The 17,749-nt window shown below is 38.2% G+C and overlaps 1 protein-coding gene and 1 long non-coding RNA gene across 2 annotated transcripts; one reads left to right on the top strand and one right to left on the bottom strand.

The window, feature by feature from the left end:
* Positions 1-491: 491 nt before the first annotated feature.
* LOC124156398 lies at positions 492-4,059 on the bottom strand. Its single transcript, XR_006864311.1, has 2 exons — positions 3,998-4,059; positions 492-3,441 (listed from the first exon to the last, which is right to left on the bottom strand). It is a non-coding gene; the product is annotated as an uncharacterized LOC124156398 (long non-coding RNA).
* On the top strand, positions 3,435-11,487 carry LOC124156397. The gene is made up of 3 exons (XM_046530937.1): positions 3,435-5,932; positions 8,088-8,482; positions 10,746-11,487. The coding sequence occupies exons 1-3, from the start codon at positions 5,701-5,703 to the stop codon at positions 10,905-10,907; spliced, it is 789 nt and encodes a 262-aa protein (XP_046386893.1). The 5' UTR covers positions 3,435-5,700; the 3' UTR covers positions 10,908-11,487.
* The last annotated feature ends 6,262 nt before the right edge of the window (positions 11,488-17,749 follow it).

A 17,749-nucleotide genomic window follows, 5' to 3' on the forward strand; every position in this document is an offset into this window, starting at 1 on the left:
CCGATAATAATGATCTATTGCGAAAAAATTATGAACATGTTATCTTTATCAGTATGTAGTTGTATATAATGTCCACTAATGAATCGCTGATCAAATACATGGTACTGTTTGTTTCCATTTAAAGCTATAACTTTTATTTTATTTGGCGAGTTAGTGTGTTAATACAAGCTTGAAAATTTTCAAGAATCGACCTGATAGCCCACATTCAGGATGTTTACGTCGCACGTCAATTTTTAAAATAAAATTATGCATTGTAAATATGAATGCATTTCGGAAAAAATGGGTTATTCGTTGTAATTCTTTGCATTAATTGTTATTGTTTTCGTACTGTCGATGAAGCAAGCTTGAGCTCCACATATTAAGCTCGCATGTTAATTTCTACTCAATTAGTTTAGCTAGTTAAATATTCATCACTTATGCTGCGATTATTTAATTAAAATAAAGTACTTGCCATTTTATTTTTAGCTATTATTCCATTTTTCAATGCGTTATTAGGTTACTTTAACCTCATAAAAACAATTAAAAAACGGAATGCATGGTAATGCGCATGTTATTACGGGGTTTAAACACAAGTAGGTTGTAAATAAACCTCCTTGGTAATACCGAATAGCCCGGTTTGGGTGACGGTGTAATATTATTCCGATCCTGCCGAGCGCGATTCAACGTCCAGAATACTGAATAGCACCAGCGCTACATACATTTTGAGAATTACACCTTCCAGTGTAGTTGAAGCATCGATTACACCTTTCAGAATACCGTATTGCAACAGGGTCGGAATACGCAATATTAATGCGCCTTTTCCCGTAATATTGGCGAGTACACGATGTAATTCCATCCTGAATGCCATCCTACGACCGTGATTATGAGAGTAAGGAACAACACATGAAGGACACACTGGAATTATATATATATATATATTACTGGTGTTATTATATATCATATTTCAATGTATGTACAGACCAATATTGCTGATTTTAAGAAACACTCCAATGAACATAATTACTCATGAAGCTTGTATAATTAAGCATACATAATTATGGTTGGAGGGAAATTACTTTGTTTTTCTATTCTGTGTTTTGTAGAAAAGCAAAGTAATTTCCTTCCAACCATATAATGGAATTCTACAAAGTAAAGGCCTCAACAATTCAGTGCAACATACATAATTACTCATGAAAACTGACGAAATTAGGGTAATAAAGAAAAAGTATTAAAAATGCTTTATTATTTTTATATGGGAAATAAAATGAAAAAAAAACCTATATGATTTCACAAAAATTATTCATTATTTACATATTGCTCTTATTTCGTCAGTTTTTATGCTTCTACTTGTATAACCTTCATTCGTCGTTTTCCAGTCCCCCAATAATGTTCGTGAGCAACAGGTGGTAGCCCATGAAGTTCTAATTCCTTCCAAGCGTGAACAACATTAACATAGTTTAAAACGTAGCATACATTTTATTTTCCCTTTCAACATCTGTAGTTAAATATTTGCCCCGTCGCACGAGAGCCTTAAAACTGATGGAGAGTTATAATAATGATGGGCAGTAACGGTAAAAACTTAAAATTTGGTTGCGTAACTTACACGAGTACTACAAGTAACACATCCTCTCGACCTAAGGGGGAGAGTTTCCTTCTAATTTTCGATGGGACGCAGCCCATCTTTCTTAAGGAAAAAGATTAAAAGGAATCGGATTAAGTAGATAATTCTATGTTTCTCTAATTCTCGCATGCGAGAATAAGGTAGCACGGAAAATTTTTAACGCTCAACAGTTGTACTTGTGTTACCTTGGTCCAAACGTTTTTCTGAAGATTCGCTGTGTTTTTGCCAACGATCAGATCCGTGTACGTCGAGATCATTTATGTAATTAGTCGCATACCTCAGCATCCTATGAAAAATAAATTAAAGAGAATACTGATTTTAAATAGACCAAGACTTTCACCGTTACAAATGAGGTGGGTTAATCGTAATTATTCCTAAAAAAAGTACCCACATTTCCTCGAGGACGTAGGGGAGACTGGGTTAATGTCCGTCACTGTGATTTCTCGTAAAGTGGACAACGCAAAGTTAAGCTGATTGGTGCAGCCAACTCACTACAGTTTATGGATATACTTCTGGGGTTCTCGCCGTCTTGCTAATCGCAAATTGCCTATTGTGTCGGAAAGACTGTTTTGACGTTTCGCCTTACAAGAAAGACAATAGTTTAATCCTCTATCAGCTCTCACCGTTTACTTTTCATAGGACGACACTGATCTCGCAATAACAAGGTTAGCCATAATGTTCTATCACGTAGCGTTTAATTAAGGTTTTATGCACTGATATTTATTTTTTGAGTCGTTAAATGAAAACAAGCAGTTGGGGTAATGGCAGTCGCTTTAGCAACTGACCGGCATTGCAGAGATGTTAAATAAAAAATCATGAGAAAACGGCTGCTATTGCCAAACGAAAAACACAAAAAGAGAAGCAAAAGAAAATGGGCAGGAAACTCTTTGAATCTGACTCAGATATTTCTATTGATTAGAAAAAGATTTGTCAAGGCGAATCAGAAAGTGAGTTATACTTTTATCGCAAGTGGGTAAAGAAACCTTTTTCTATTGCGAAGACACCGGAAATGATGGGAAAATGTATCGGTGCACTGCTAGTGCATTATGGGCAGATCAAGAATGTTCCAGATGGAACACTCCTGAGGAGTATTTATGTGACATGTGCTCCGGAATGCGAAGTTTCTAAAAGCTAATTAACTTAGGTAAGCATATTGGCAGTGCCACAATATTTTTGTCAGCCCTTTTTTACGATGAAATATATTTATTTTTTTATCATTTACTTCATATTTTGTCCATACTTCCATTTACGTTTTTGTAATTTCTTAAATGCGGATATATTTCACATAATAAACATAAATATTTCAGTTTAACTTGCCCATGTCATCGAAAATCCTAATATTTCTTATTTTACAAAAATTAAGTAGAACGTGACATTATCAACTGCCATTACCCCAGGATAGGGGTAATACCGGTCAAAGCTGATTTTGGAATATTTTTAATTTTTTCAATAGCTAAGGTTAATTAAGGCTCAATTGAGGTTTGCAATTAGTAACGTATTTAGTATGTAAGCGATTCCATATGATTGCATTCCAAATTTGAAAAAACGTGAAGCTTTATACTAATTTTCCCTTTAGGTGACCGTATTTACCCCAGTCTCCCCTATATCGCAAGAACTGTGACAAGAAATAGTGAATTTACTAAATTTATTCGTTCATTCATGGCGCTGATAATGGAAGAGAACACTGATAACACTACCTATCGCAAATACGTTTGAATACTTATCGAATAGTCAAAAATGTCAAATTTTAGGACTTGCGATTCATTGTATTTCCGCTCGTCCACGGAGAGTCCCGTCGAAAAGTAAGTCGTAAATAATTAGCTACGCTCAATTACTCGTACCTTCAAAGAGCCTACTACGGCAGATGAGATAGATAAGACATGAAGTCATTAGTTATTACAAGTACGCACACGAAATTTTTGAATTGTAGACAATTTCCAAGCAACAGGCATTGCATGTTGTTGTATTTCCGTACGTCCTCTGCGAGATCCGTCGAAAAGTGATTTGATAATAATTATATATGTTCAATTAATCGCCCATACAAAGTGCTGATTATTACAGTAAACGAAGGTAATGCATCAAATATTACGAATATATGTGCATACTTATCGAATTGCCAACAAATGCCAAGTATCAGACAAAGCAATTAATATTACTTCCGTACGTCGTCGAAGAAAAGTAATTTTGATAATAATTAGCCGTGCTCGAGTACTCCATCTCCTCGAGTACAGATTGCGGCAGAGGACAAAGTTTAGAAATGAACACATTGGTTAAAAATCTTATCGCATGTCAAACGATTTCCAAATTACAGGCATAACAAGTCATGGTATTTTCGCTCGTCACTCTGAGAACCGTCGAAAATTAAGAAAAAAATTAGCTATACTCAATTACTCGTACACTCAAAGAGCTGATTATGTGAGAAGACAAAGATAACACATCACCGATTGCAAATAAGTTTTTATACTTTTCGAACTATAACCATCGCAAAGAGGTGTTAGAAAATAATTTGATAATAATTATAATTATCAAATACCTTCGATTCAAAGTGCTGATTATGACAGAGGACAAAAATAACACATCAAATATTGCAAATACATTTACGAACTCATCGATTTATCAAAGTTTTCCAAGTAACAGGCGTTACAAGTGATTCTATTACTGCACTTCCTCGCAGATGGCGTCCGAAAAGTTAGTTGATATAATAATTAGCTATGATCAATTACTCGTCCATTCGAAGAGATGATTACGGAAGATGACCAAGGTACTACATCAACTACTGTGAATTTGTATGCATAGTAATAGAATCGAAACAACAAAAACGGAATCAGCACTTTAACTATACGAATAATTGAACATCGCTAATTATTATCGAATTACTTTTCGTCCGGTCTCTGCGGCCATGTATGGAATACTATATAATGCAGTGTATGTAACTTGGAAATAGCAGACAATTCGAGAAGTATGTAAACTTATTTGCATGAGTTGTTGTTATCTTTGACCTTTGCTACAATCAGCACCGTGAATGGACGAATAAGTCATAAATTACCAATTATTCTCCGTCGGGTACAGTTTGGGAGAAGTGCATTGTTTTTAGACAATTCAAACTCCATATTTTTCGATTATCCGTCGCATATGACGGAGAACATACCATGAACAAGGTATGAAGTGCATCCATTGCAAAAATATTCTCGTAGGATGTTCGGATAATTTTGTCATTACGTTGTAATGCCCAGCTTACTCGCATGCTTCACCATTCTCATTTCTCTGATGGCATTCCTAAATCTTTCGATGGAAAAACTTTCGTCTTCTGTAAAGCAAACAAATCTGTATAATCTATCTGGCGACTCTTTTCTTCGAAAAGCGTCAAAACACGCTTATAATCATAAGTTTGAGGTTTATCACCCACGGCCTTTTCGTATGAAATGATGGTTTTACAAAAAGGTGAATGAATTACAATACCTGCCCTTCCCGTGTAAGTTAACCGCTAAAACAAAATTCTTAAAATAGCTGATTGAAGGAAAATCACTTATCAAAATAGTTTTTCTGCTCTGCAAGTGCCGACTAAACACAGACGTGTTGATACTACCTTAAATCACAAGTCAATATAGTTTCACACGGTGAATCTATTCACCTATATTCAAGTTTTTATCTGACTTTTTTTTCTCATTTGGGATAAACCTCCAATAACTTGACTGAATTTTCTATATCGCAATATTGAAAGCCAAATATGCACGTACCTGCTACTCTACTCTCACAGTCTTACCTTCATGCTTTCTGATTTCACAAATATTTCCACGCAAGGAGGTTTACTTCCCACATAATGGTTTACCCGTTACTACCGCAATTTCGGCTGCCAACTAACATAAGAAGAGATTCTCGGCGCTGCAAGCGGTGAGTCGGCTTTCCTTTAATCTTTCCTCTCTTGTTTTAGTGGTGGTTGTAATCCCGGAGTAAATAAAGAAATGTTAACAAGATGGTTAGTAATTTTACCTTAAGTAACTTTTTACGGGTAGCACAAGGACGTTTGTAAGTAACATCTTTTTGTTCTTGAATCGAAGCGTTGGTGGAAGCTGCTGAAGGAAACACGGCGCGCAAAAAGGATGCACAACACGAAAATGCAAACAATGGACGTGGATATGACATCGGCTTCCGGAGAAGAAACCTTCGGCGGAGAAATAGTACAGTCCGTTGCTGAAATTTCAAAGTCGCCACCTCCCTTCAAAGAAACCATCAAATTTTGTGACAGCTTCAAGTTCGACCGCTGCCATACATCCAGCATTAGTAGCAGCAAAACGGAATTGGAGCAGTTTCCGGAACCCCAGGAGGAAATCCGTAAGTTCTTTTTTTCCTCTTTCTACTTTACTTCTTAGAACATATATACGCACTGAGTTAGAAGGGCGGATGCAGGTTTTTTTTAAGGGGGGAGGAGGTGTGTGCACTAATGATGGGCACTGTGCGAGTGAGTAAGTTCAAATGTGCGACACAGCAGAGAGAACTGTGAGGCGAGAGAGTCTTAAGGCCGTTTTACACGGTACACGGAATTGCGCAGTCTGACGTACGTGTGAAGGCGCAATCAAAATTGCGTCGTGTAAAGCGGTGAATTGCTAGAGCACATGCGAGAATGCGTGGATGCGAGACGGCAAAATAGCCCCTGTTCTAATTTCGTTCATGCATTCGCGCAATTCCACGCCATTTTAGAAATTAATGCAGCTCTAACCTGCGCAATTCCATGTACCGTGTAAAACGGCCTTTACTTGGTGAGCGCGACTCCCTCCTCTCCGCAGACCGCACAGGACTCCATCCCGGCACACTGTGCGTGTTGGAGGCGAGAGCGGTGGAAGTCGGCTCCATGCTCACACGACTCCCTTGCCGCAAAATGTGCGAGGCGAAGTCAAGCCTCCCGTGCGGGTTGGACTCGTGTGCGGTGGGAGTCGGACTCGATGGGTAGACGACTCCTTTCGCGCACACTGTGCGTGTTGGGGGCGAGAGCGGTGGAAGTCGACTCCATGCGCACACGACTCCTTCCACAAACATTTTCCGTGTGAGGCTCATCGCACGTTTTGCGGGTCAAAGCAGCGGCTTAGCCAGGAATTTCGTTGGTCCAAAACCAGGGGGGGAAATTTTCGAAAAACAGGGTACTAAGTAATGGGTTTTAAACTAATTTTAACAGTTTTCATAATCGAAAAAACTTAATTTGTTAAAGAAATATTTTTTAATTCATGATTTTTCAATACTGTTTTATTTTATGAAGGAAAAAGATTGTGATTTTATATTTCGGTGGGGGGGTCCGGACCCCCCGCCCTGCCTACGCCACTGGGTCAAAGGGAGCACATGGCACATTTTCGGGTAGCCCACTGCTCACCTTTTAAAGCCGCTTGAAAGATTCTCCTGATTCACTTTCTGGATATTATTCTAGTCATAGCCGTATTAAATATCTTGTCTATTTTTTAAGCGTCGGGGGTGGGGGGGCACGTTCCCCCGTGCCTTCCCCACCCTGAATCCGCCTATGCGGAGTTAACATCGCATTTTCAGTCTTCCATAAACCTAGTCACGCATTTAATTAACCAGAAAACATGACATTCATTTTGTAAAGAGCCAACACATGCCTATGCCACAGTATAAGCGCAGAATGTGCCTATGCTTTTTCATTTAAATAGTTTTCATTTTGCAAAACTTTTCCCATCTCCAACAACAAGGGAATGAATACATTTACGAAAATTATAGGATCATTTGGGTTCATTGTTATGCATGCACTTTTCAGAAATATTTCATTTGTATTACAAAAGTTGAATTCAAGCCTAAATTTCAGTAAAAGCCTTTGCATACTTACCAGGGTTAACAGGAGTTGTGGGTGCCCTCCTCCAAAACAATATGAAGAAAATTTGTTCTAAATGGCGAGTTTTATGGCTTTCTAAGGGATATTTGATAATCCTAGCCCTATTCTATAAGTAATACTGATCCAAATAAGTAAAATGGATTAAACAGTAAAATTTCTCTGAGCTCTGGGGGAGGTTTTATCCCCCAAACCCCTCTCCACCCCCTCGCTGCGCCACTGTTTATTGGGACTTCATAAATTCGGGGTACTCATCATGCATTAAAAGTATACGGTGATTTTTCAATGAAATTTCTCTCAGAAAAAAATTGAAATATTTGAATTAATAAATTTAACATTGAAAATTAATATATCTGCTAAAAAAATACAGGTCTTTTAATTATATTATATTATTTACTAATGTACTCCAACTTCATGTCACATTGAGATTTGGGGCAAAAATGGTGAAGCGAATGTGAACTGAATAGCTTTGTCAGTATCCGGTAGTAGTTTGCCAGGCAAAATGTCAGTTGGTAACTCATTGTTTATGACAAATGATCTTGCTATAATCAGTCTCAATCCAGATCTACCTAGATTGATTAGGTTCATAATTATGGTGGATGCATGCATTACATTAAAATGGTGAACAGTCATAATACAATTCTTGTATTGCAGGTACCAGCAAGAGAAATACTAATTTGAGTCCATCTGCTGAGTCATTGGCTTCGGAAAGAGAGAAGGCATCGCCAACAAGCCAATGCCCTTACTGCCCAGCAACAAATCTTGATCCACAGTTAGCAGCCTGTATTATGGACCTTAAGAACTACAATGAGTACAAGTCTCGTATGGAAACCTTGACTCTGGAAAAAGCAGAGTTGGAGCGACTCAGTGTGGAGGCTAATCTTCATCACAACAAGTTACGGGTGGATGTCCTACAGATTGAAAAGAAGAATGCAGAGCTGCAGAATCAGACCCTGACACTTGAGAGAAAGCAACTCGAGCAGAAGATAGCTCAGCAAAAGGAAATGCATCTCATGAAGCTAAAAATGATAAACCTAAAGATGGAAATGGTAAGTTATTTCATGCTCAGGCTTTGTTATTCTCGTAAAAATATGTTGTGGTGACTGGAGAAAGGCCCATCTCAATGTCGTCTTTATTTCACAAGCGAATTTAGGATTAGATAGCCCTCTCTTACAATTAACTTGTTTGACTATCGTATACATCCATGCCCTGGATGGTGGTCAAACCACCCAGGTGGGATTTCAACCCGCAACCTCCAGGTTAGCAGTCGCGGACTTTACCCCGGCATCTTGTGGTATTTGGAGAGTACAGGCCTAACCAGTACTTTGCCCTGGGGTCCAGCCAATTACAATATATGAAAATAGGCAGATAGAATCTAATGGGCACTGTACTAAGCATGATGCATTAGGTTTACATTTTTGGGACTTTCACTTATATATCACAATATTTTTTGGATATTTTCAGCATCTTGGTTTGCTTTTCAAGCATGATAGAATAATGCATGATGTATTTGATTTTCTTTCACCTATATGGTGTGGAACTGTTAGAAATTTATTCAGAAAGCTCACATAATTGAATCCATGTAATAAGGCTCTGTAGGCTTTCTCTCTATGATTTTAACTATCATATTTCCAAAATGATAACAAGAAAAATAAAGTCGGTACTTGGGCAATTAAGTTTTTTTATTTATTGGTGCCAATAGGTAGATATTATTTACCAGCCTACCAATGTGGTCATGCATTAGGCTCCGAAATTGCCATTTGTTAAAAGGATTTGGTAGTCGAAAGGGAAATCTACGTTAAAATAAATAAAATAGCTTCCTCTTTCAGCCATTGTCTCGTAACTTTGAAGCAAGAGAATGAGAAAGTTTCTGTCCACTTTTCATGAGGTGGTGACATCATTGGAGTAGTTGTTCACAAGGGTGGATCCAGGATTTTTTTCTGGAGGGGAGCCAAGGATCTGACAGGGTTGGATTAAAATTTGGGAGTTAGAGCAACGTATTACAATAACTGTACGAAATACGCTTTTTATCTTTGTGTAAAAGTTATTTATATGAAAATGTACATATGTTACTTATATATTTACGACAATTATAGTTTTGGCATTACATATTTTGCCATTAATCAGATAAATCAGTTCTGATTACTTTCATCTTTGCCATGCTCTCTTTTGCCTTATTGGTTTTCTGACTTTCTCATAGTTCCATATCAGTTTGCTTCCTTCTATTTTTATTATGCTAGGGAAATAACTATTGAAATGTAGATTTAATTACAAAAAAAAAGAATTCCACGTGCCCTCTACATTTAACGCTGTGTATTGATGATTACACAAAACAAAACGAGCGCAATGATAACGGGACCTATGCCTACCATTTAAGCTACTTCAGGCAAGGGTCATGTGCCCATGTGTCCGCAACCTCTATATCTGCTTACGATTGTTCATTCACTTATTCAGAAATCACCTTTCCTTGAGGGAAGGAATTGCTCAATATAACCCACACGAGGCCCATGTATGATAGGTAAAATAGTAGCATAGAAGTGGAGAATTGAGATTTGGCATGAATCTGTGATATCATCACCTAATTTGTGAAATAGTGGGCTCAAGTACATCCTCGCAGAAATTTCTAGAGAAGTAGGCCACAGATAAAAAATATTGAAAAATGCATGCCTCTATTTTTTAAATTACCAATAACAACTTTAAAAAGTTAGTGAACAAGCCGTTGTTGAGTTAAATTATGAACTCCTTTTTTTCACCCAAAATGCCATTATATGTATGTCTCAGAGGTGAGGAATAATGCAGTTACTATTGATTACATTGCATTTACTTTATTAATTGTTAACTATATAGTTAAAAAATGTTCCCTTCGATCATCATCTATTCAATGTCTTCTTCAAGTGATCAGTAATTTATGTCACTTACCCTAATGCTGAGAGGAAATGAGAAGTTAAATATAAATGTAATTTTTGGGGTACTACGCAAGATGATCAAAATTAGGTATTTCAGTATACTCTCTACCACTATAATAGAAATATGTAAAAGATTTTTAATTGTAAATAAATGAAATTCATCTCGGTGAAGTTCACAGACCTCATGCTGCATTTTAAATATTCACAAAAATCAACTGTAACTAAACTTAAAACTGGAAAGAGTTCCTTTTATGCTTTGTAACTGTGACTTGTTACTAATTTCAATTTTAAAAAAGGTACTTGGAACTGGGTCCAGTGAAACGTTTTGATATGTTACCCATCTCTATTTATTTGATATTCACCTTTACTGGATGAAAAATACTAATGCTGACTTTATTCTTTACAGGCTAATTGTCAAGATGAGAATTCTTTGTATGATGATTCCAATTACACTTTAGTAATGGTGGAGCCATCGAGACAAGTACGATATACATCTGATGTAAAAGGAGAGAAAACTATCGAAGATCGCTACGTCTATTTTCAAATCCCAACTTCTATTGGACAGTGAAAATATGAAGAGTACAGTCCCCTCTGCAGTGCTAAGACATAAGTGTCTTGGACTCATCATCACCTAGTTTGCAGAGACAGTATGGGACAATAAAAAAAGACAGGTTATTTTTAAAGTTCAGTTGATTCAATGTTTTTTGAAAAGTTGACGAAATAAGACTGATATACCTATTGAAGATAGCTACGTCTATTTTCGAAACCCAACTTCTATATGACAGAGGAGATAAGAAGAGCAGTCTCCGCTGCACAACATAAACTAAAGTTTCTTGGACTCATCACCCTCTAGTTTGCAGCCAAACTATATGTCTTTAGATGGAGTTTGTTCGAGTGCTGTCTCAGAGATTGATGGGGATGAGCACAAGGCAATATAAGAAGAAATAGATTATGTTTTAAGTAATTCGATCAGTTGATTCGATATTATTTTAAAACTACACTAGTTATCTTATGTATTATCCACCAATTAACATTTTCTGGGACAAAACCAGAATTTTTTTTACTAAAAAAAAAGATTTTTTTGGTTTCTTTGAAACATCTGTGTTACTATATTCTAGAGTATAAAAAAATAAAATTGTCAAATATGAGTTGCCTTCAATTTTTTTCTCTGAAAGAAAAGGGAATATATGTGAAACTACCAATAGCCTACAAATCCTGTGCATGCAATTCATTCCTTGAACTCGAGAGCATTTCTCATTAAGACAAATGTCAAAAATCAATGTGACCAATGTTAAGGTTACTAACTATTAGTCAAATATTCAGGTAAGATGGGAGGTAAAGAAAATGTGGCTAAAGCATTAATGGCCCCTTTCAATATTAGTCGAAGGTAACCATTAAAAAAATGGAGAATTTGAAGTCCTCAGGTTGCTGGGAGTGTTGTTGCCAGGTGAGTGTAGTGTTCGGATGTAGGACGAGGGGTACCAGGTTGAAATCCTGGACTAAGTTTTTGGAAACACCCGAACAAAATCCTTGAAGTGCGAGGTGGAGCAGGGAAAGGAACTGGCCCCCATACCCTGAATGTATGACATTCATACTTCTGTGGGTGTGATTTTTGGGAATTCACTTTGGGGTGAGCTCTACCCTCACCACCATCTGAAGCAACTAATGGCTGAATAATTGAGGCAGCTTAACATTGGGGAGAGAGAAAGGTTCAGAGAAATACTAAAAAAACTTATTTATTCATTCTTGGATATATGAACCAAAACACTGCCAATCCAATAAGGGTCAATTCGTACTATGTATTTGGTATAAGTTTTGGTTATAACTCATCAATAAATTTTAATAAACTATGAAACGAACACCTTTTTTACCTACTTCATTGATAGGCTTTGTGAAGTTGTGTCTCGAAAATCTCCTAGGGAAACTAAATTATCAATCACCACTGATAACTTATACAACCAACTCAGCTGAAAATAAAATTTTAAAAGTGTGAACGTTTCATTTCTCTGCCCTTATGCTCGTATTTAATTTTGTTACAGCCAACGGAAATCTAAAAATAACAGTAGAAAAGTATATTTTCAAGGATATCCTCACGAGTAAAGGTGCTATCAGGACACAGATTTTATACAGCAATAGAAATATTGTGGAAAATTGGAAAACCCCAATGACAATTACTGGCTAAATACTTGTAATTATGGTAGAATTTTTCACTTAATTTAGCGTATTTTCAGGAAAAAACGTAGCCACCTCAAAAATTCTGTATAAAAAAGTCCATATATTGTTAAAAAAAAAAAAGGAGGCGGAACTCGGACCAGGCTATAAACTCGGATACAGCGCCTCCAGTTATTCGAACTTCCTTGGACTGTACCCACTAGCCTCTCTCTGCAGTCCGCTGCATTCGATCCTCTGCTATACCCTCGCTGACATTGGTAAGTGTTGATATGCACGGGGTAAGTGTCCTTCAACATCGGCGACGCGGCAACACCGTTGTCTTGTCAGAGTAGAAATTCCCCTACCATTCCTGCCTTCCAGCACCTGTATTTGTCACGAAATATGTAGCCTCCCTCATTAACTGTAGCCATCGACATACGAATTTTCTTGGTGGATATTACTCATCCCACTACCCTCTCTTCTCCGCCCGCTACTAACCATTACCTGGTAAATATCGTCAAAAGTCAGCGGATCTGTAGGGTTCATATCATAAGTAAATATCCAATGGTAAATTTGTTGTTGATGACTTTAAAATACTGTGTGCGTTCGTGCTACATGTCATCTATTTATTTGAGTCGTGACGTTTTGAGACGTGTTAAATTTTGGAGTTATCGTTTGAGTGAATATGAGACGCAACGGAAGAAAAGCGACGGTGGATTGGAATACATCTGGAAATGTTAAAATGTCTTTGCCCGACCACTTATTGGTGTCAACAATATTCATTGTTTTTCACCGAAAGAGGTAGAAAATACAGGTTAACGAAACTAAATAACACTCCATAAAACGTGTTCAACTTCTGATTTGGGCTTGTAAACACTAGCCTGCCGCTGGTTCTGCATCAGACTAGACTGCTTGCTCTGGCAATATTACCAGCGGCTAGTTTAAAGCGGCTTCTAAACGGCTAGTGTGAACGCGGCTTTACGAACTGAGTCTTGCGAGTCACCAACTTACTAGCTTAAGCCTCACATAATGTAAGTGTTACGTGACAGCAATAAGTGCTGAAGGCAGGCATGGGAGGAGAGATTCTACTCCATCAAGAAAACGGCGTTGCCGAACCGCCGAAGTTCATGGACACTTTCCCCGTGAATATCCAACAAGCAGAAACGACAGTGATGATTGCCAGGGATCGCTTTCTGCGGACTGCGAGGAGAAGTTAGCAGGAAATGTCATAGCCACAAAGACAGTTTGTCTTTCGATGGCTACAGATGAGGGAGGCTACAATGCAAGCTGGCAAGGGACAGAGGTTATCAGCAGGAGTGACAAACACGGAGATAAAGAGTATCAAAAGTGTTATTACGACGGCTACAGATGATGGAGGCTACAATTTAAACAGGCGGAGGCTAGAGGCTAGTGGATGGAGCAGTTGATAGTGTGAAACATGTCATAACAAATTCTCTTTGGGCGGCTACATTTAAGGGAGGATATAATTTTTAGTGGTTGCGGAAAAAGACTTGCGGGATTGTCTGAAGTGATAGCCACCGAGAAATAAGTTCCAAGCCCTCATTCTGTAGCTACAAATGAGGAAAGCCACCGAAAAGCAGGAGGCAGTTCATATGGACGCAGATCTCTCCACAGCTCGGCATGGAAACGAGAAAACAGTGTTGCCGCGCCGCCGATATCCAAGGTCACTTTTCCGCGCATATAAAATTCGCAGGAACGCCAGCGAGGGTGGCCAAGAGTCACATACAGCGGACTGCGGAGAGAGGCTAGTTGGAAAAGTCAAGGCCACCGAGACAACAGGCTCTTCCTCTGGCTACAGATGAGGGAAGGCTCAGCAAAGCAGGCAGCATCTCGAGGACCGTCGTTGCGGCGCCGATGAATTTCAAGGACATTTTCCCGTGTTTTTAGGCCGTTTTACACGGGGCACGGAATTTCGCAGGTTAGAGCCGCATTAATTTCTAAAATGGCGTGGAATTGCGCGAATGCATGAACGAAATTAGAACAGGGGCTATTTTGCCGTCTCGCATCCACGCATTCTCGCATGTGTTCTAGCAATTCACCGCTTTACATGACGCAATTTTGATTGCGCCTTCGCACGTACGTCAGATTGCGCAATTCGAAGTACCGTGTAAAACGGCATTTTGAAACGCGCAGGAACGCCAGCGAAAGGTAATCAGGAATCATGCAACGCAGACTTCGGAGATAGGTTGGTAGGAACAGTGGCGCAGCGAGGGGGAGGGGGGGGGGATAAAACCCCCCCAGAGCTCACAGAAATTTTTAAGTTAAATCTATTTCCCTTAATTGGATTAATATTGCTTATAGAATAGTGTGAAGAATAATAAAATATCACTCAGAAGGCCGTAAAAAATCACCACTTTGAACCATTTATCTTAATTTTTTCCGGCGGAAGGCCTCCGCACCTCCCGCTAACCCTGGCGGGTATGCAATACCCCAAGCACCCCAGTATTAGTTGCGCCTGAAACCCCCCAAGCCTTAATTCCTAGTTGCGCCCCTGGGTACGAAGAGTCAAGGCCACCGAGAGACAAGTTACGACAGGTTTTTCAGTGACTTCAGATGAGTGAAGTCGCGGCAAATCAGGCAGCAGCTCACACCTATGCAGTGGCGACGCCTGAATATAGGCATGTTAGCAAGTGCACACCCAAAGATGAATGTATTATGAAATATAACTATTACTTGCAACGAGAAGGATAACAATCCTGTCTACTTATGGATGTGATATGAGGGACGAGGTAAGCTGATTAGTAAGAGAATGTGCTGTTCCAATTGGTGCTGGGAGCAGACTCAAAACAACGCGAGTGCGCACGCGCATGTTTGGTGAGTGACTCGCAGGTAGTGTAGCTTTTATATCACACTTGGCGGATTTGTTTTAAACAACGCAAATCTCTGCTAACTTCGAAACCAATGGGTCAATTGAAAATTGCGCTTGAAATAATTTACATGCACGAGGACTTCCGGAAAGTCTCCAGTGTCGTAGCCCTACTAGGATTCATCGTTGACAGTAAAATTCAAAACACATTCAGTGAAATAACTAACACTAGGAGGACGGGAGTCCCGCGCTACCTAGAAGGACGGCTAGGGGTCATTTGACCCCTAAATTGTATTTTGGAATAAAACGCCTCATTTTCATCCAATATTCAGGTTAATCATATTCATTGTTGAATCAGTTCATCAAAAACACTATTTAGCGTTATTAAATATTATTTTCATTTTCAAAAGTTAACATCAACTATTTAAAAAAAATCATGATTTAAACCATATTTAGTAGTCGATTGCAAATCTAATCATTAAAATACATGCACTAAATACAAATTTTGTGTTTTATATTGAAACAATATGCACACTGGGTTTGCAAAATTTGCATTGAAATTCTTAAAAATTATTACTTTGTTGTAAAATCTCAGACAGTATTTTTCCAACGCTGTTTCCGCAAAATATTTTTTTTGCACTAAATGCGTACATTGGGCGATTTATTCAACTGCATCTAAATCTACATACTACCCCACAAGCCGCCTAAAAGGCGTGTGGCAGGTGGTGTTAGGACACCAGCCATTTGCACATGAAAAGAGATTTGGAAAATGGAAAGGAAATTGATGCGATTCCGTGATATTTGGCACCTTTTTCTTTTTTGTGCCCGTGGAGATATGGCTGTTTGATTTGGAGACGTGTATTGACGTAAATTGATATATGCTATCCATCATATATACTTCCGCTTTTTTATACTATGTAATAGGATAGTCTCTGGTATTATTTTATTCGTTTCGGAAATAGTGTCGTCTGGGACCAAGTTGCTGAGTAAAAGTACATTATTATTCTAGTTTCCCTGATTCTACGTAAGAGTATGGCCTAAGGTATTTTTGAACACTCGCGTTGAATGAATTACATGGCTATTTTAGGGGCCATGGATACATGTGCGTCACGCCTGCTTTTTTCAGGTCGTCGCTGAAAGAGAGGTTTTCCATTTTTTTCTAATTTTCTGCTAGCTGGATAGATGGAAAATAATTGTCAAAAGTTACATTCATTCCTGAATTCTTGTATGTTACGGTCACTTTAGTAACTATTTATTTCCCCAACGCTTGATTTGATGGCCAATCATCATACTTGCCACAAAATGGAAATTCATTTAGGCTGTATTTTCATTTCATATCTATTAAAACCAAGCACTCGATTCCAAATTTGTCTGGTTTATTTGGAATATACCTCATAAAAGGGCAGCTGCACTTCATTGGATAGAGCTGTGAATTTGCTGCTGCGCCAAAGTCGCCATTGGATTCACTAACTTGGACTTCGTCGCTTCCATCACACGCAGATGATGATGGATTGGTCAGAATGTCCTTGAACTGATGTTTCCGATTCACTTCCAGACTGATCTTCCATATTCCCTACAGCTATTTGAATGGCGACGGTTCTCTTCTCTTGATACATTTCTCGAATTCTTACTTTCTTCCTCAACTCGCTACTGATGTGCATGCGAAAAAATCTACAAACGATAGCGCATTTTGGTACAATATTCTCCAGTTGCATTGGAGGAATAAAGAGCTGGAGAGCATTAGAAATCCATAAAAAAGGACAAAAATTTCCGAAGTAGCGCTTATTTCCGTTTTAAAGGCAGGGACTCAGCCGCTAACCGTATCTTGATTCGTATCTTCCAAGAACTGGCAGTAATGCTTCTTCTCCGTCCAACGTGCGGATTCCAAGGGTAAGATATACATTAAAATTTTGCAGTCCGCCCAATTCCTCCGCTCTCTCTCAAAAGGAGACAGGATTTTTACCCAGGGCGCAGCGTGCAGTCTACCCAACCCAAACTCCGACGCGTGGGCTGAAATCGAAAAAAGCTGGCCAAAAATCATATCTTCCATATTTTTATAATTAGCTTGATGAAATTTTTCCCACTAATCTTTTTTAGGCTATATAACATGAATATAAAGACATTTTGCCGAAAAATTGATCCGGGGAGTTTTTTAAACAAATTCGCAGAGACGGAAAATAACCAAAAATCGACTTTTTGGATCGCTTCAATAGAGAGGGAACATTTAATTGAAATTAATAGTTAGGAATGAAAAAGTAAGTAGTTTTTGATTAAATTTAGAAATTTAAATAAAAAAATTCATATTAAATGCATAAAATTGTATTTTTAAACATTATTAATGATTTAGTCAATTAACTTTGCGTCTACATTTTGTCTGCGAGAACACACAAGAGAAATCATTTAGCAAACAATTTAAACCATAAACTACAATA

Source organism: Ischnura elegans, chromosome 3 (genome assembly GCF_921293095.1).
Source record: "Ischnura elegans chromosome 3, ioIscEleg1.1, whole genome shotgun sequence".
Classification (NCBI taxonomy): domain Eukaryota; kingdom Metazoa; phylum Arthropoda; class Insecta; order Odonata; family Coenagrionidae; genus Ischnura; species Ischnura elegans.

Excerpts from the sequence above, each read along its gene's own strand:
- LOC124156397 (XM_046530937.1), top strand. The coding sequence starts at position 5,701 with ATGCACAACACGAAAATGCAAACAATGGACGTGGATATGACATCGGCT. Across the intron at positions 5,933-8,087 it reads GGAACCCCAGGAGGAAATCC|GTACCAGCAAGAGAAATACT; the intron begins GTAAGTTCTTTT and ends CTTGTATTGCAG. Across the intron at positions 8,483-10,745 it reads TAAACCTAAAGATGGAAATG|GCTAATTGTCAAGATGAGAA; the intron begins GTAAGTTATTTC and ends TATTCTTTACAG.